General features: G+C 31.6%; 1 protein-coding gene across 2 annotated transcripts in view; it reads left to right on the top strand.

The window, feature by feature from the left end:
* The window catches only part of LOC113391971 (irregular chiasm C-roughest protein-like), a 92474-nt gene that overhangs the window by 55838 nt on the left and 18736 nt on the right, over positions 1-17900 (top strand). For both annotated transcript variants that reach the window (XM_064219285.1, XM_026628134.2), the window contains exons 5-7: positions 6798-6949; positions 8909-9000; positions 9276-9384. In XM_064219285.1, the coding sequence (XP_064075355.1) occupies positions 6798-6949; positions 8909-9000; positions 9276-9384 (353 nt within the window). The remainder of the gene's footprint in view (positions 1-6797; positions 6950-8908; positions 9001-9275; positions 9385-17900) is intronic.

Genomic DNA, 17900 nt, shown 5'->3' with positions numbered 1-17900 from the left:
TATTTAATTAATTTGTTGTATACATTTAATAATTAATAATAAATGAGACTAATAATAACCAAATAATTTATCAATCATTTATGAAATAAATTTAAAAGGATTTTGATTTTCGTCGTATTTGCGAAACGGAACAATTTTCATATATTATTCGTAGTTCAATTAATTTTATTGTATTATTTAGTTTAAAATATAATTAAACATAATGTATTGTCCATTTGGATTAACTCTATATTCTTTATTAATTTATTGTTATTAATAAATGGCACGCTATATATGAGCCGAGATGGCCCAGTGGTTAGAACGCGTGCATCTTAACCGATGATTTCGGGTTCGAACCCAGGCAGGCACCACTGAATTTTCATGTGCTTAATTTGCGTTTATAATTCATCTCGTGCTCGGCGGTGAAGGAAACCTGCGTGTGTCTAATTTCAACGAAATTCTGCCACATGTGTATTCCACCAACCCGCATTGGAGCAGCGTGGTGGAATATGCTCCATACCTTCTCCTCAACGGGAGAGGAGGCCTTAGCCCAGCAGTGGGAAATTTACAGGCTGATTATGTTTATGTTTATATATGAAGTCAATATTGATTTTTGATAAAACACGTAGATATTAAACACATTTTTATAATAACTACTAAATTTATTGCCGGATCCTTTACATTTAATTTAACACTGTAACATGACGATTCAAAAGTGCTTTTATAAGCCTACTGGAATAAAGGATATTTTGATTCTGATTCGCTCACCCTTCAAACCGGAACACAATAATACTAAGATTTGCTGTTTGGCAGTAAATGTATCTGATGAGTCTCTGCCACCTGCCATTCAGTCCCTGCAAGCCATTGTGAACAGGCTTACACAAAGCTCGGTCACCAATTGTATCAACTAACTGGCACTGGAACATCGTAAACAGAAGTAACCTAACATTGTCTCCACATTTATTCAAATAAAAAAAAATGGCACGTGTCATTTTTAAATTTCGAATTTTGTCAAAAAAATCATTTAATATTAAATAATCTCGACTGCCAACATCTCATAATTACCATAAATTTGAACAACGAGCGCCAAGATTTTGTATCAAGCCATATGTATTGTGTTTGGGATTTATATTGTGACAATTATGTGAATTCATAATAAGCCTTTCTCTTGGGCCTTAACTGTTGGGGTCTCGATTCATTTAGCATCAAGTGGCTCTATTCAGACAGGTTTATAAATTAATTTACATAAGCTTTTGTAAGACTTTTGATAAATTCTGTTGGTACATTCTTATCTCCAAGTGCCTCTCATGGGCCCTTCGCCTTTTGTTTGAAGATTTAAGTTAAAGTCTGCATTTAAGTAATCGGTGCTCTTATTTCCTTTGAGGTATTAATTAAATTTGATCCCGATTCAAGTAATGGAGCGCTTTTTAATAAGAACATTCCTGATTTAGTTATTTTATAGAAAGTGCTTTCTCTACGTATGGTCGTTATTTAATAGTCTCGTCAATAATGTCAGAAATTATTTTGGAATTGTAAAAATGTACAAAAATATAAATCTTTCCTCACATGTTCCAAGAACTATGGCAACTAAGATGTTGTAGCAGTAATCACTTTAAATTGTTTAGTGACTCTCAAATATATTTTCAATTTCCTATGCATTGCTGAACGTGGTACCGAAATAGTTTGTTTAATGCTTCGTCAAAACATTGCCTTACATTAAAGGGCGCTTCACAAGATAACGCAGATACATATAAAAAAAGAAACAGTTTAATCCGATGGGTGTAGTATCGAACAGGCCAGCACGGGTGCAAGTAAAATTTTACGATCATCCGGTAGTGTGTTGTAACTTGTAATATAATATTAACATTTTATGTTTGTCGTGAGAAACTCTGAAATCTCTTAATTATTGTTCGTATCTACTTTTAAAAATTAAACTGAATATTAACGTTTATTGTATTTTTATAGCATGATTGTATATTTTTGTTAATGTCGTGTTCTGCGGTCACGGAAAACATTGTGAGAAAACCTGCACGTTTCGGATGAAAGTCCGCCACATGTTTACCCAGCAGCATTTGAGTAGCGTTGTGGAATTTTATGCTTCAGATCTTATCCCAGGCCCAATGTTTACATGCTTGACTTCAGTTAGACTAATAATTTATTTTCGAAGTATATTTTAAGTAAATAATAAAAAGTCACAAGTAGCTTTAAATCTAATAATTTTAAAAGAATCTTAAGTCCAATAAACGGATCAATTTACCATCCTGTCGAAATGAATAAAGTTTTATCATATGAGTTCCCACAAGGAGTTAGTTCTTGTTCAATATAATCCAGAAAATTCAACTGGTATCAAAACTCAATCAGAACTTAATGACAGGACTTCAGCCTAACCGACTTAGGAGTTAATTGGAAAGTTCCTTGACATAAGCTTCGTAAGTTTTCAAACAGTCTGACTCGACTTCAGTTTGAAATTGAAAAATACTATTTTTTTTCATAATCTTCTTTAAATGATAACTAATAATTGATATTTATTTCTAACTTTTGCATTTTATAATAAAGTTTCATAAATAATCTGTGTTTTTCTGACTATAGCTTGATAGCCATTTTTGCAGAGGCAAAATTCAAAATAAAAGATAATCTATATTCTATCAGCTAGCTTATAAAGTTATAGAACATGAGGTTCTGGTGTTTAAAGACGTTGGCTCAATAAAAGGTTAATGTTTTCTATTTTCATATATTACAGAGGCAAATACCGAAAAAAAAAAATGGAAAAATTACAAGAAAAAAACAATTATAAACGCCAAATCACTATTTGCCTAAAACTTGGCATTTTGGTAACGCTCACGTACCCCGGAAAACAAAACAATCAATTCTGTGCATGAATTCTGTCTTGTCCTTTATCCTCTTGTCGGGTTAACCCAATACAGTGAAGAAATAGAAAGTCCTGTATTTGCTGATACGCGATTGTGAAATCTCAGTAATATGCGACAATATCAGTAATCATTATTTTATTTAAAGGATACATACATTAAAATAACATATCAACTTTTCAACATTTCACAAGTGAGTTCGATTGTTAGATCGAATCTATACGTTTCATTGCTAGAAGATTCTTATTCTACCGGTAGAATTTTGAGGCAAATAGCTAGTACTAAAAAACCTGTTGCTTTGAGTATTTATCACAGTAAACTCATCAATTCTTAAGGTGAATCAGATAATGTTACTTTTGATTAAATACAAACATTTTAAACAATTGACCAAACTCTAGAATGAAGTGTCAGTGACGAGGATCAAGTTTCGCAGGACGACTTCGAGATAAATGGACTATAAAGATTTACATAAAAATAATGAAAACGGAGCAATGTTTTTTTATCAAGCACAATGAACAACTGGCTTGCGGCTAAATTGTACAACTTTGCACTATTTAACTTTGGAACTTAGTTGGTAACAAAGTTTTCTCTATAGAAAACTATCTGGAGAGAACTCGGATTGTATTGTCTTTTCACCTTACACGCGAGTGGGTATACATTTTTCAGTATTTAGTGAAAATTTGCGGTAAAAACTTTTTAATATTATTACAAAGTTTCGTTCGTGGAATTAGTTTGTCGTCATATTTATAATCACTTCTTATACAACTGAATACTTTCGTAGTATGTGGTTTTTATATGCTATTTTTTTTGGAAATACAAGAAGGCTAACTGGGTCGTCTGATGTGCACCACCATCCATACACATTGTCTCTGTAAGGAATATGAATCATTTCATAAATGGGCCCCAAACCATGGGAACTAATATGTCCCTTGAGTCTAATAGCTAAACTGTTTTAGAGGTGACTAATGACTCGCTACTACTGATGAAAAAATGACTGACTACTGACTCGCCCATCCTTCAACCGGAATATGACAATACTAAGTCATAGTTGGAATAAATGATCCGAGCCAAGGACGGTCATCGCAGTGGTTTTACTGAATAGGAATCGCACATAACCCGGTCCCTCCCTCTCCCCCGCTCGGGTACCATTCGCAAGGTTTCTACTATGGGAAAAAATAGAATTAATATTGGGTTTTATCTACCAAGTTGTGATTGCACAACTACCTTACAAACAAGTAGTGGTTAGTCATCGTCTCTATATAATAAATAATACTTAATAAAATTAAATAATCAGTATAAATAAGTATCTTTGCTTGTGTATTAGTTAACTATTTACTGGAAAATGTATATGTATAAATATTTGTAAGTGAAGAATTAATCTTTGTCTTTCGTAATTTATTGTGAAAGAACGTGTTCTTGTATAACTATTTTGCGTATGAACCGATTTTGATTTTTCTCTGTGTTGAGTTCATATAACAACAAAGTTCTTTTTTATTTTTATTTCATTTTTATTGGACGTAAAGCAAACGTACAGTATGTATAATGTCGTTTTTTTTTTGGAATAAACACAATTTACAATTGTTTTGAAATTCGTCATATTAAATAATTCTCCGTCTTTGTCGCCCCACTAATCCCTGAACTTGATATCTCACAAGCACAGCACTTGTTTCAGAAGTTAGCTGCGCGTTACCTTCGCTCGGTTTCACATTACAGACGTGATGAAACTTTCCGAATGACAAAACTTTTGTATTATATGAGAGTTGAACTCTTAAAATACAGATTTTCTAAATGCTACACATTTGTTTTCCTTTTCTTGAATATTAAGTTAAATTATTTCTGATATTCCTTTTCTTTACTATATCAGGGTTTCTTTATGTTCACCGAGGTTCTGTGGTTCTTTTGTAATTTCCTGTTTATACATGAATTAGTGTCACAAATGTGTTGTCACATAACTGAAGTTGGTGACAGTTTTTGGATCATCATGACATTTTATAGCTATTAATTGCTAATAATAGTTAACTTACCTTTTGTTGTGTTCGAATTTAAAGGGTGGACCGGAGAACTACAGGAAAAAGAGATGTAGCATCTGAGTTAAGCCGAGATTGGTGGTGCATTGGAAAGGGATGTATTTATTTCAGTGTCAATGTATGCAGGCGGCGGTGAGCACTTTCTTTTGGCACATTTACCAGCACGCCTAGCTGTTTAAAATAAAATATAAAACCCAAATATTGCCAACCAAACCTTAGCTTTAGTTCAAACAAAAACTAAAGTCAGATAAATTGGTACAAGTAAAAAATAATTACACGATCTCACTACTGGACCCACGTTAAATTTATAAACATTTTATACTCCACCTCAAACTCTTCAGCTGCAAAAGGTACTAGTTATTTTAAGAGTTGAATATTTTTAGCCTAAGTGTTTAAGCAAAGCCGGCATTAGGGCTTGAAAAATATTTTAGTACGGCGAGTTAGGTATTGTAATAATAAACTAAGTGAGAATTTTTAACGTCCAACTAAAATATTTTCGCATTTTCAACTTATAAATTTTCTTACATGTGCTGTATAAGTTCATAACTATGTTCCATTTTTTTTTTATTTGATTTAACAATTTCGTAGTTTTTTAGTTTTACATGTAAGTTGTGACCTGAAGAATTGGTCCTATTCGCTATGAAGCTGTACAAAAAAAATACGTTAAAGTACGAAAATTCCAACTCCGAAAAGTCGAAAAATTATACTGGGGCGCTATTTTTTTTCTATTACCAAATACCAGACAGAGTATTTGCCAAGTAACACACAATACAAAACAAAAAAAAATCCTTGATGACAATGTCTTTCTAACTGATTAGAGCTTGGTAACCATTCTTAAAGAAATAGCCAACTGATCATAGCATATTAAAGTATTATTAGTCTTATTTAGTCATTGTAATGGATGTTAGGGCTTTTTGCGAGCCCGTCTGGGGAAGTCAGTAATACATATCAATTTGTGTTCCGATTTGAGAAGTGAATCAACCAGTATAACGACAGACATTAGGGACATAACAGTTTAGTTTCCAAGGCGATGATTGATGATTGATGTTGTAAGGAATGCTTATATTTCTACTGAGAGTCTCGTGACAGAAAAACTCCAATAACTCTTCATTGGCCCGACCCGGTGATTGAACATAGAACCTCGGGATCTGCACCATTTTGAATCAGTTGATGAAAAATGCATTTAGTGTATATTATTTAAGTAAGAGTATAATAATTAGATTATGTACTTTTAGACAACTGAATTTCTTTTTGATTTAAATCATCATTATTTTAGTTGCTAATTGTTAGTCAGTAATTAGTAGTGATTTTTATAATGTTTGTGATTTCAATTGGTGATGAAGTTTTTGGAATTATTTCCATCGATATTCTAACTAATGAAATATCATCATCAGAAGATTTGGAATATCGTCTGATGATGATATTTACAAAATAAAATTTAAAATATATACATATATTGTTTAGGTTAGAATTACTTTTTAATAAAACAGCACTCTGGTTATTATTTGCAAATCAATCATTTACGAATCGAGTGTTTGCCAATCAATCTTTTAAAAATATGTTTACAAGAGATGTTTTGCATTAGAATAGTTTTTATAACATTTTGTAAAATAATCATTTTATGACCGTATTTTTCAAATATTATCGGACCAAAAAACCCTCGTATAATATTGATGAAACATATTGGATAAAAATATTGGAAATCAAAATTTTCCATCCATGTAAATAAAAAAAAATCTTTTTTAAAATACATTTTTATTTATATTGCGAAAATACAAATAAAAATAGATTCGTACGCAAAAAACTATTTCCGTACGCAAAGTGCTAAAAACAACACGTTCAAAAACTAAACTAGAATGTATCAATTCTCAACAACTATATACCAAGCGTACACTCACTGAAATATATTAAAACCCCTGTACAGGTGAACCTGCTATTAGGTCACGCTATGCCCGTCTGACTGTACTTGTGCCGCCTGAACCACCAAAAATTTTACAAGGGAAAGTGTTCTCTCTGACAGTGGACCGAATGATCTATTTGGAATGCGAATCTGTTGGAGGGAAACCGCCCGCTGAGGTGAGTAATTGTCAACAACTAAAATTTTATCATAGCAAATTGATCTTTATTACTATCACGATAAGCTAAATAATAATAATTTATACTCAATTTCAAATGATAAGGTATAGTTCGGTGTGTGTTTCTTGCAGTTATTAAAGAAATAACGCGAAAGGTTAAATGTTCTAAATTTAAATATGAATTGAATTATATTAGTTTTGCATAAGTTATATAATTTACATATAAACAAAGAACTAAATTAATTTGCAAAACGTGAAAACGTGTGCTGGTTCTTTTATTATTTAATCAGGCTGTATTGGACGTTCTGTACTTTAAAACTCGCAGTCGAAAATAATAACTGTTTAAGTCTCTATTTGCAAATAAAATATTAATATTTTATTTTTATTTACCTAAAATACAAATAAAACAAACAAGATTTAGTTATTTCCATTCTATTAAATTAATCATAAGTATTTTAGTAATAGGTTTTTAAATATCGCTTGGAAAACATATTTATTTCAAAGGCGTGTGATTACAACTAATTAATGTCAGCTAAATTTTTAGTCTCGGCGAGTAAATGACTCGCAAACATTTTTGTTGCTTAAATTAGCGAGACTTTAAATACAAGTGGTTGAACTTTTACCCTTTTCTAACTTTCCTTCAAATTTATTAATTGCTACAATTTTTGTTTCCACTCTTAGATTTTTAATTTGTTTTGTCTTTTTTACTTCATCATTATTAGGTCTGTTAATTCTGTCGTGTTCAAAATTATCTTTAACTTTAATAATTTTATCAAATACTATATAACTTGCAGACTATACAACACATAAATTCTAAATTGTGCCGTCCTAGCGAAATTTTCTCGATTGACGTAACGAATTATAAAAACTGATGTTGATTTGAAATTATGTTATTTTGTTTGTAAAAGTTATAAGTTCAACGAAACATTTAATCCATTTAAATATAGTGAATAGATATTTAGCCCGCGGGACAGGACACAATTAGGAGTTAAATTGAATATGATGTCGCGACGAAACAGGAGTATTCCAGCGAGAATAACCTTTTAGAGTTTGAAATATTTACAGCATGCAAACAGTCCAGTGGTTGTGGCTGTCATTATTTTATTCGCTTGTTTAATAAAAGATTCGTGCCATGTGAACATTTTAACGTTGGAATAAACTCGAATAGGTGCAGTCATATTAATTTTAATTGTTCTTTGTTCGTCTTCGTCAAGATATGTAAATAATTTGTACCAATTGCTTTGATTGTTAAATTTATATCTTTATCATTGTTTTAGTTATCCATAAATCACATGAAATATTTGTTAATTTATTTTTTGTGTTAATTCATGTTTTGTGTAATATGAAATAATATTTATTTAGGATCTGATCTAAAAGCTGATCCAATATAGTTTTAAAATTTAATTTCTCTTCCTTGTAAGGGAACACGATGTGTATAAATAATCAAAGTAATATTTATGTCTTAGATGTGTAATATTATTTTATTTTTGAAGATTATTAGCAAATTAAAAAATATAAATGGAAGTATTCTATTGCCTTCAAAATAAGCGTAAAGCTTGAACAATAACTGAGTAGGTCATGGTCAACTTTACCCTTTTTAAAACAAGACTATTATATCGAACACATTTCCATGCATTAAATTTTCGTATAAAATTGTTATACATACAAAAGTAAATCATGTAAAACAAAAATAAACAATCTATACATAAGTGACGAAGACACACACACACATACATTTTGTTTTGTATGGTCGCTATAAACGAGATTAAGTGTGATTTAAAAACAAAAAAGAAACAATAGTAACATGTTAATTTCAACCGCTATATGAACATGCTTTTGCAGAACACTGAAAAATAATATAACGACCCAATTATTTCATGGACTTAATTTATATTGATATTGGGTAAACTTACATTTTAGGTAAACTTTAGATAGTATCATTAATTTTGTTCAATTTTAGATCACGTGGGTGGACAGCAACGCTGGGGTTTTGACGCAGGGTGTGACGTATACCGTGGAGCCTATGAGTGATGGCCAGAGATTTACAGCGAGGTGGGTAATTTAAGCGTCAACATTGCAACCTATAAATATCAAAGAATCTTATTTATCAATCTATGGTGCTTCGAGCTCATGTTTATCTCGTGATTCGGTTCTTCTTTAATGTAAATTAAGCTTTATACGCAAAACATACTATCATCTTTTTAAAATTATTTGTACACTTTGATGTAGAAATTATATAACTAATATATTTCATTATCCATAACATGAAATTGATAGAAATGTTTCTTTAAATATTATAAATTAATGTTGATGTCATTTGTTACCAGGTCAGTGATAAGATTGCCTCCAAAACACGAACATAACAACCAGACTTTTACATGCCAAGCTCAAAACACAGCTGATAGAGCCTACCGAGCTGCGAGTATAAGGATTGAGGTAAGATATTTTTTATTACACCACTGCCTTTAGGCGCTGTAAGAAATATTAACTATCCTGTATTACTCCAAGGCGCTACCAACCTTGGGAACTGATATGTTATGTCGTTTATGTCTGTAGTTACACTGTTATTATAATAGTAAACTTAATTGTTGAAAATTAATTCGAAGTCAAAGGGATAGCCTCACAAAGTTTTCCTTCACTGAATCCGATATGAATTAGAAACATTTTAGAACTCGAACTATAAACAGATCTCTTTCGTCTTTCCACTGATGTTTCGGTTTAAAGTCACGAATATTATTCACAGGGACATCCCCCCATCATATTTTGTTAAACATAGAAACAAAACATAAAATATTGACGTTTGTTGATAGAGTAATTGATGAATGGGTGGTGCCAAAATAGACTGGTTCGCACGTAAAGCTGCACCCACATGCGTAACTATACAAACATAACACGAATATATCGATCATTTGGATCTAACCTATTAAATAATAACATTTTAGACGGTACTAATATTTCAAAGTTAGGTCTAACGTCATCTTATTACAGATTTGCAAAAGATAATTTACTTTTAAAACATTTGAATTAGTCAATTTGTACCATTTAAATGTTTTCTCGTAAATCATTTGAAGCAATCTCGTCGGCTTTGTTTATTATCGACGTTCAATTAAGATAGACGGTTTGTCTAATCTATAAAGAATTCCGTAATTATTTTTTTATTGTCATGTCCAAAATGCGCTTCAATTTATTTAGCTTACAGATAATTTCTTTGTTATGAATTTGTAGAAATGAATATTAAAATATCTTTTGGTAATGGGCATATTATATTTTGCTGGATATTTGATAGATGACAGTGACTTCGTATTAGCGAATTAATCAAAGCAGAACAAATCAAGTAATTAAAACACATCACATCACATCTGATCTGAGATACGATATTTCATATATTTTCCAGCTATCATAATCTACATGAAACCAGAAGACAGGATTTATTAGAAATGGCATAGTAAGCATTAAAGCTAGAAACGATACAACCTAAACTGTAGGTACTTTTGGTCATATTTCAAATTCGTATATTATTTTCATTTAACAGAAACGAAAGTTGATCAGGTTGTAACAATATATTTAATAGTATTTATTCACACTCTTAAGCTACAACAAACAGAGGCGAGGACATTCTAAGACAAAGACAAAGCATTCAACAAACAAAACGGCGCCGACACCAAAATCATTCTGATTTGAGCAAACGAGTGATGATTATATAAAAATTGCTTTTAACTTCAAATAACTCCGTTACATAAAATTAGTACAGTTCTGTAAAAGAAGAACTTCAAACTCATGCGACTTGGACTACAATAATTATAGAATTTAATATACTATATTATATATACTTATCAAATTTTGTGACGTGAAGCACCACTGAATTCGTATGCTTAATTTGTTATTATAATTCATATCGTGCTCGGCGGTAAAGGTAAAAACCTACTGGTGGTAGATGAGAATCTACTTATCTGCCATTGTATTCAGCATGGCAGACCCTCCCTCATAAGGGAGAGAGGGAGAGGGTCCGAGAGTCCAGTTGGTCATTAACAGGCAGTTACTCTTAACTTGCACGCATCAAAATTGTAAATCGCCTCAAGTTATATTTTAACATTACTTTAGATCACGAGTAAGATGGAAATTGATTTTTAACAGAATATCAGTGTCAACTAATAAACTATGACGACCTCCGTGGTAGAGTAGTGTGTATACCGGTTTTCATGGGTACGCCACTCCGAGGTCCCGGGTTCGATTCCCGGCCGAGTCGATGTAGAAAAATTTCATTAGTTTTCTATGTTGTCTTGGGTCTGGGTGTTTGTGGTACCGTCGTTACTTCTGATTTTCAATAACACAAGTGCTTTAGCTACTTACATTGGGATCAGAGTAATGTATGTGATGTTGTCAAATAACTAATAAAATAAAAAAAATCAAAGTTTTTATATGAAAACAAGGCAAGAAAAAAGACAGACGTATTACTGTCCGATTTTATAATAAATTCATTTGCCATTTCTAACGTTTATGCTCTGTGTATGATAGAAAAGCGCGAATAGAAAGAGATGAGTATAAAAATCGATGTTTACGCCGTTGTACTGCATATTTTGCACTGTCATTATTATGGAATTGGATGTTCCTGCGGACGGAATTTAAAATTAGGATTTATTTCCATATAAAGCGAATAATAGGAAATTATTATTATTGTACATTGTTTCATTTATATAATAGCATTATTTATTAAAATCATTATGACTTCATGTTTGAATAATACTAGTCTCGCATTAAAACAAATAACGTTTTGCAGGAAATAACGTAAAAATAATGAATCTAACCATCAGGTTAAAGTCCACAACTGGACAGTGGTCTCCCCTAATTGGCGCCACTTCACTTGGTCCTAATATATTTGGATCCAGTGATTCTCTAAAGTTATTTTCAGGTGATCTGCGTAACTCATTTAGTTCTTGTGCACTTTTTTGAGTGGTGGTTGCTATTCAATGGCTTTTAGTGCCCAGTTCCTAAATAACGAAAAAGTAGTACAGAAGTTTCTAGAATGTAATGGAATGTAAAAAAAATAATTTAGATTTGTTAAAGATCTCAAATTATATTTATATCACAAATGAACGCGTACTTATGACATGAGTTTACTTTTTTACAACTAAACATTTGGTTTCTATCAAATCTTCGTAATCCTGGAAATTCCAACTTTACTGAAAATTATAAAATAAGATCTTGTTCTTGGAATTCTGATGAACAAAGCAGTTTCACCAATAGACAATGGAAGAAATATAAACGTATATTTACACCTTCGATGCCTATGATATATATGCCATATTTCTTTATCTTCATAGTTAAAGGAATCTCTAACTATAATTCATTCATCTGAGGAATTCGTATGGTATGCTTCAGATATTCAAATAAGTCACATTATTTGTTAATTTGGACTAAATTGAATGTCAGTAACTGTATTGGTATATGCACAGTGTATACGTTTTTTTTTTTATTCCACGACGGACAAGCAAAGATGCCATCTGACAGTAAGTGCTCACCACTGCCCATTGATATCGGTGCCGTAAGAAATTTCAACCATTATTTATATCCCCAAAGTGCCACCAATCTCACTAACTCAAATTCCAAACCGGAAAAAAACAATACTAAATATTGCTGATGGCGGTAGATTATATGATGAGGTTATTACCTCGACTTGCACAAAGACCTACCACCAAGTAAACTATCGTACACCAATATATTGATTATGTCGGTATGTCGAGATGTAGGGATCACCAATATCCTGATATTCAAATTTAGAAGTAAGGTTTGGGATCCCTTTATATGCCAATACTATACAATTTGCAATACAATTTTCGGTTGCTCTGGAGGAGAATGTATTATGACTGCCATCACGCTGTTCCAAATGTGGATGTGACTGTCATACTTGCACGTACTTCTTCGAGATTAATTGGAGACACAAATTAAATAGCGGCTGGGTGTTCTACCCATCAGGCTGAATCGGTTCTTACACGCGCTTTAAATAAAAAAAAAGAAAACTTTTCAGATATAACGGATAAAGGTGAAAATGCTGAGTCAGAGATATCGATCGCTCGCACTGTACCAAATCCTTACCTACCTCATTACTGTCACGTTACGAGCGCGGCCTTATGACATCGTTAGTGAATTGTGTGACTGCAAATTGTACCATTTTACATTTCACTTGGCAAGGACATGTATTGATTGTGAGTCTGCACAATTATTGTCAATACTCGAATACGCTTCGATAAGTATTTGTAACTTGGTTCTGCGGTTGATCATGTTAAAGCTGTCCTTGGTACAGTCAATTGTCGTAGAATGTTCTCGAATGAATTTTATCAGTTTTTTGTTTTTATTTTTTATTTTATAATAAAGCGAAATTGATTCTTGTGTTTTTAACTAAAGATCATGGATTCAAATCCAGACAAGTACTTATAATATTGTTTGTTGATATTGTTAGGTAATTTTCAGGTATATTTCGTAATCGTAACCTGTTGGTGCTCTACAAAGATTTTACAAGCAAAACGGAGAAAAAACGACAAGAAACTTAGTAATTACTCTTTTTTTTCAACATTTGAGATCTTTAGTAAATATACATATAAAAAATATATATATATGTACATATTTAATAAAGGTAGATACTTCCAGTATTGCACTAATTGGCTTGATGTGAACACACGTGCTAACATAATGTATTGTTTTGTTCCTTCTTACGTATTCCTCGCTCGTATTTTTCTTTCCGAAGCCTTTTTGTTGAATGTGTAGGGAATTTAGTTATTCCGTCTGTATACAAAAAGGGTGAGACTGTTCCTACATTATTTATATAGTTACGAATGGGAAAGTTGAACTCGGATGGCTTATTTATACAGGGACAGATCGATAGGGCGAAATCTGTGTTTGTGTGTGTAGTACAGATTAAATGAAATAATAAACGCGAAATTAACTACATAAAATTACACCCAATAATGACTGTAAAAGTTATGTTATTTAAAGGATACGCGGAGGAAAATTGTGTATCAACGTATGTCGCTTACAACAATATATTAGTGAACATTTATAAAATAACACTGCTGTTGTATTATTGATTCATTGAGAATATATTTTATGTTCTAATTATGGAATAGTGTGGTTTTTCCTCATTCGATAATCGACCAAATATGTAATGTGATTAGGTTAATTTTTGTTTAAACGATGTTAATAAAATTGTTTGTTGCTTTAAAATCAATTAAAAATATTACCCTTATTAATTATACCCTTATTACTTATGTGCATTTATAAATTAAAAAAAATCATTTCATATCAATATGATTTAAAAAAAGATTCATATGAATGAATCGTCGCTCAAGTAACGACTCGATAAAAAATAAATTCAAGTTCAACATTTAATATCAATTAATTACTTTTCCGATGACGTGTCGACACGAAAATACGTTAGTGTTGTTTTATACAATAGTAATACGATCAAATTAAAAATATATATATTTTTCAAATAGTTCCTTCGTAATTAATTAATATTTTACAAGACGACAGTTACTTTGTTCCCGCACAGTATAGCAAGTCATCGTAATTTTATCGTTGTCCAATTAATATCATGATTTTAAAACATTTTTTTTTTTTAAATATATTAACAAAAAGGCAAAGGTAAATGAATGCTTACTGGTAGCGATTACAAACAAACAAATATTAAATATTTTCTCTATAATTAAATTAAAAAAAATGTACAACATTCGAATCACAATTTTGTATTATATTAAATATAAAGCTGCTTTAGTTTAGTTACTGTTTTTCCAACATTTTTCTACAAATTTAGGCGTAGTCGTTAAATACAGATGGATATAACTTGTTCAACTTAATTTATAAAAAAATATATCAAATAATATGCCACGGCAGCTCTATTCCAGGTAGTCTCAGCGAAATGGGGTAATTAGGTTGAAAGGTCAGTTGACAGAAGGGGTTGTTACACAACATTTACATTTCTTAAGCTCAACTTGGAATTTTCCTTACAAATGTACGTTTATATTTATATTCCGTACATAATAGTTTCATTTTAAATTTCTAAAGGTCACACAAAAAGTATTATATGTATATTAAAATTCGATATGGCTGGTAGAAATGATATGCCTAGAATCAGTGAATTAGAAATAAAGTCATGTGTCAGAAGGCACGTAAAGATTACGCCTGGTCAAGCCTGCAAGTATACCACTGCTGGACTAAGGCCTCCTCATTGAGTAAGGTTTCTCCTCAATGAGAGAGGCTCTTTTTGTTTATGCTTTTTTTTAATTTGTACTTGGTCTATGAATATTACATTAAATTACATACATTAGCAGCCTGTAAATTTCCCACTGCTGGGCTAAGGCCTCTGCTCCCTTTGAGAAGGTTTGGAGCATATTCCACCACGCTGCTCCAATGCGGGTTGGTGGTAAATATTACACTTAGTAATAATTTTATAAATGTATTATTCTTAGTAAATATTGTTGGAACTATATTAAAAGTGTTCGTATAATCTACAAAACGTAAAAATACCATTGTGTGGTTAATATTGTTTTTATTACTCTGTCGTATAATTTAAGTATCATTTTTATGCCTTATGCTCTTTTAATAGAGTTGCTATTTGAGTGACTAAAACATATACATAAGTACCGAACTTCATAAAAATGAAATATTTTACGATCAATGTGTGTCCCAGTATAAAAAAAATATTGTCCTTCATAGCCGTTTGAAAGATATTACCGTAACCGGTCACAAATTAACGTACTCCGGACGAGGTTTTAATACTTTATAATGTTGACAATAAACTTTTATTTAGATGTTTTGATGTTAGGAAAATATTGGGCTGCAATAGCAAGCGGTTGGATAAAAACAATGGCTCTATAAGAAATATTCATTATCACTTATATCGCCAATGCCAACCTTTGGAACCAAGATATTATGTCCCTTATGTATATTTTTAGTCACCCCTCTAACCAGAACGCAACAATAACAAGTTTGGCGGCAGAATATATAATGAGCTGGTGGTACCAATCCAGGTAGATTTGCAAAGTCATAATCAAAATATACTTTATTCAGTAAGCTTTTACAAGAAATGTGAAATTAAAAATAATTTAAATGAAATGGAATCTAAACTGAATAGTCGTGAACAATGGGCGAGACGGACTAATGTTGAAATCTATGGCATACCGGAAAAAAAAGGCGAAAATTTAATGGATATGAAATGTATATCGAAACGAATTGATTTCCCTCTTGATGTAAACAATGATTTGGACTTTATAACTCGTGTAGACCCTAAGGATCATAACTCAAAAAGGACTAAACCCATTGTAGTGCGTTTTTTGGCCCGCTATAAAAAAGACGGTTACTTAAGTAAAGCGTGGAAATTTAAATTAGGCGCTAAAGATCTTGGCTTTAATAACAATAAAGCGCAAATATTTTTTAATGATCACTTGACTAGTGCTAATAAGTTTATTTTACAGCGGGTTAAAGTGAAAGCGAAGGAGAACAAATATCTACATACATGGGTTAAGAATTGTGCTATTATGGTACGTCGATCAGATACAAGTCCCATTATACATATTTCTAGCGTCTCTGATTTAAACAAAATAAAGTAAGAATTATCTCAATTGACATTATTTTATTTGACAAAAGGTTTGCTATTAGAGATTGTTTAATATGTTTTTTTTCTTCGTATTGTTATAGTTATTTTATTTTTTTCTAATATGTTGTTTCTTATTCATGTTATAAATTACATTTTTTGCACGTCTGGGATATTTATTTATTATTTTTATATCATATTGTCTACTGTAAGTGTTGTTGGAATTGCCACTCCTACTTTATGGACATTAATATGTGTATTTTAAAAAATCCTTATATAATGGGGTCGAATAACCTTTCTATTTATTACCAAAATGTCCGAGGTCTACGTACTAATATTAATACATTCTTCAGAAGCTTATTGAATAATGATTATGATCTTATTTGTTTAAGTGAAACATGGTTGGCTCCTGGAATTTTTGATGCTGAACTATTCGATAATCGTTACAATGTATACAGATGTGACCGTGATTATGCATTGAGAGGGGATCGGATGGGTAGAGGTGTGCTTGTAGCAGTTAGACGTGGTTTCATAGTCATCGAATCTAAGCCTATTGCATTCCCTGGTGCTGTGGCAGATGTGATACAGGTTACTTTGCAGATAAATAAACGGCCTACTTCCAGTGTGCTACAACACTTTTGTTGCTATTTTCCTCATTGCCGATATCAGTCAGATAGCCTTGATAACTTTTTTGAATCTGTTTCAAATTCTTATGTGAATAAACCTCATGATCACTTTTTGATATTAGGTGATTTTAACATAAGTGCCGCTACATGGAGCTATTCTGATCCTTGTTCTAATAATATTTTAAATGCAAATACTAATGATACTTGTGTTCAGTCATTATATAGTTTTCTACAATTTACAAGTTTTAAACAATTTAATGTTGTTCCCAATATTAATGATAGATTTCTTGATTTGGTTATCAGTGATGTTGACTGTAACGTCAGTCACTGTAAAGAACCGTTGATAAGTGAGGACTGTCATCACCCTGCTTTACTTATAAATACTCGCACATCAACCACCATTACACTGCGCCCTCCTATTCAGACCGTGTCTGTCTTTTGTGCTGCTGATTATGATGCCATAAATTTAGAGTTGGCTCAGATTGATTGGTCTGAAGTTATAGATACGAATGACATACAAGCAGCACTAAGTAATTTCTACCAAGTAATTAGCGTTATTATTAAAAAGTACGTTCCTACCAAAAAATTTTATGGTCTAAAGTATCCTCCCTGGTATACTAAGGCTTTAATAAAGATAACTAATGAAAAACTAAAATTTCATAGTGGAAAATATATGCGAGAGACAGTGACTATGATAGATTTGACCTCTTACGGGATCGCCAAAAGCGTGTGCAGATGGA

This window comes from Vanessa tameamea, chromosome 27 (assembly GCF_037043105.1).
Source record: "Vanessa tameamea isolate UH-Manoa-2023 chromosome 27, ilVanTame1 primary haplotype, whole genome shotgun sequence".
In the NCBI taxonomy this organism is placed as follows: Eukaryota; Metazoa; Arthropoda; class Insecta; order Lepidoptera; family Nymphalidae; genus Vanessa; species Vanessa tameamea.
Note: the sequence above shows the minus strand (reverse complement) of the source record. Positions and strands in the feature narration are given on the sequence as shown.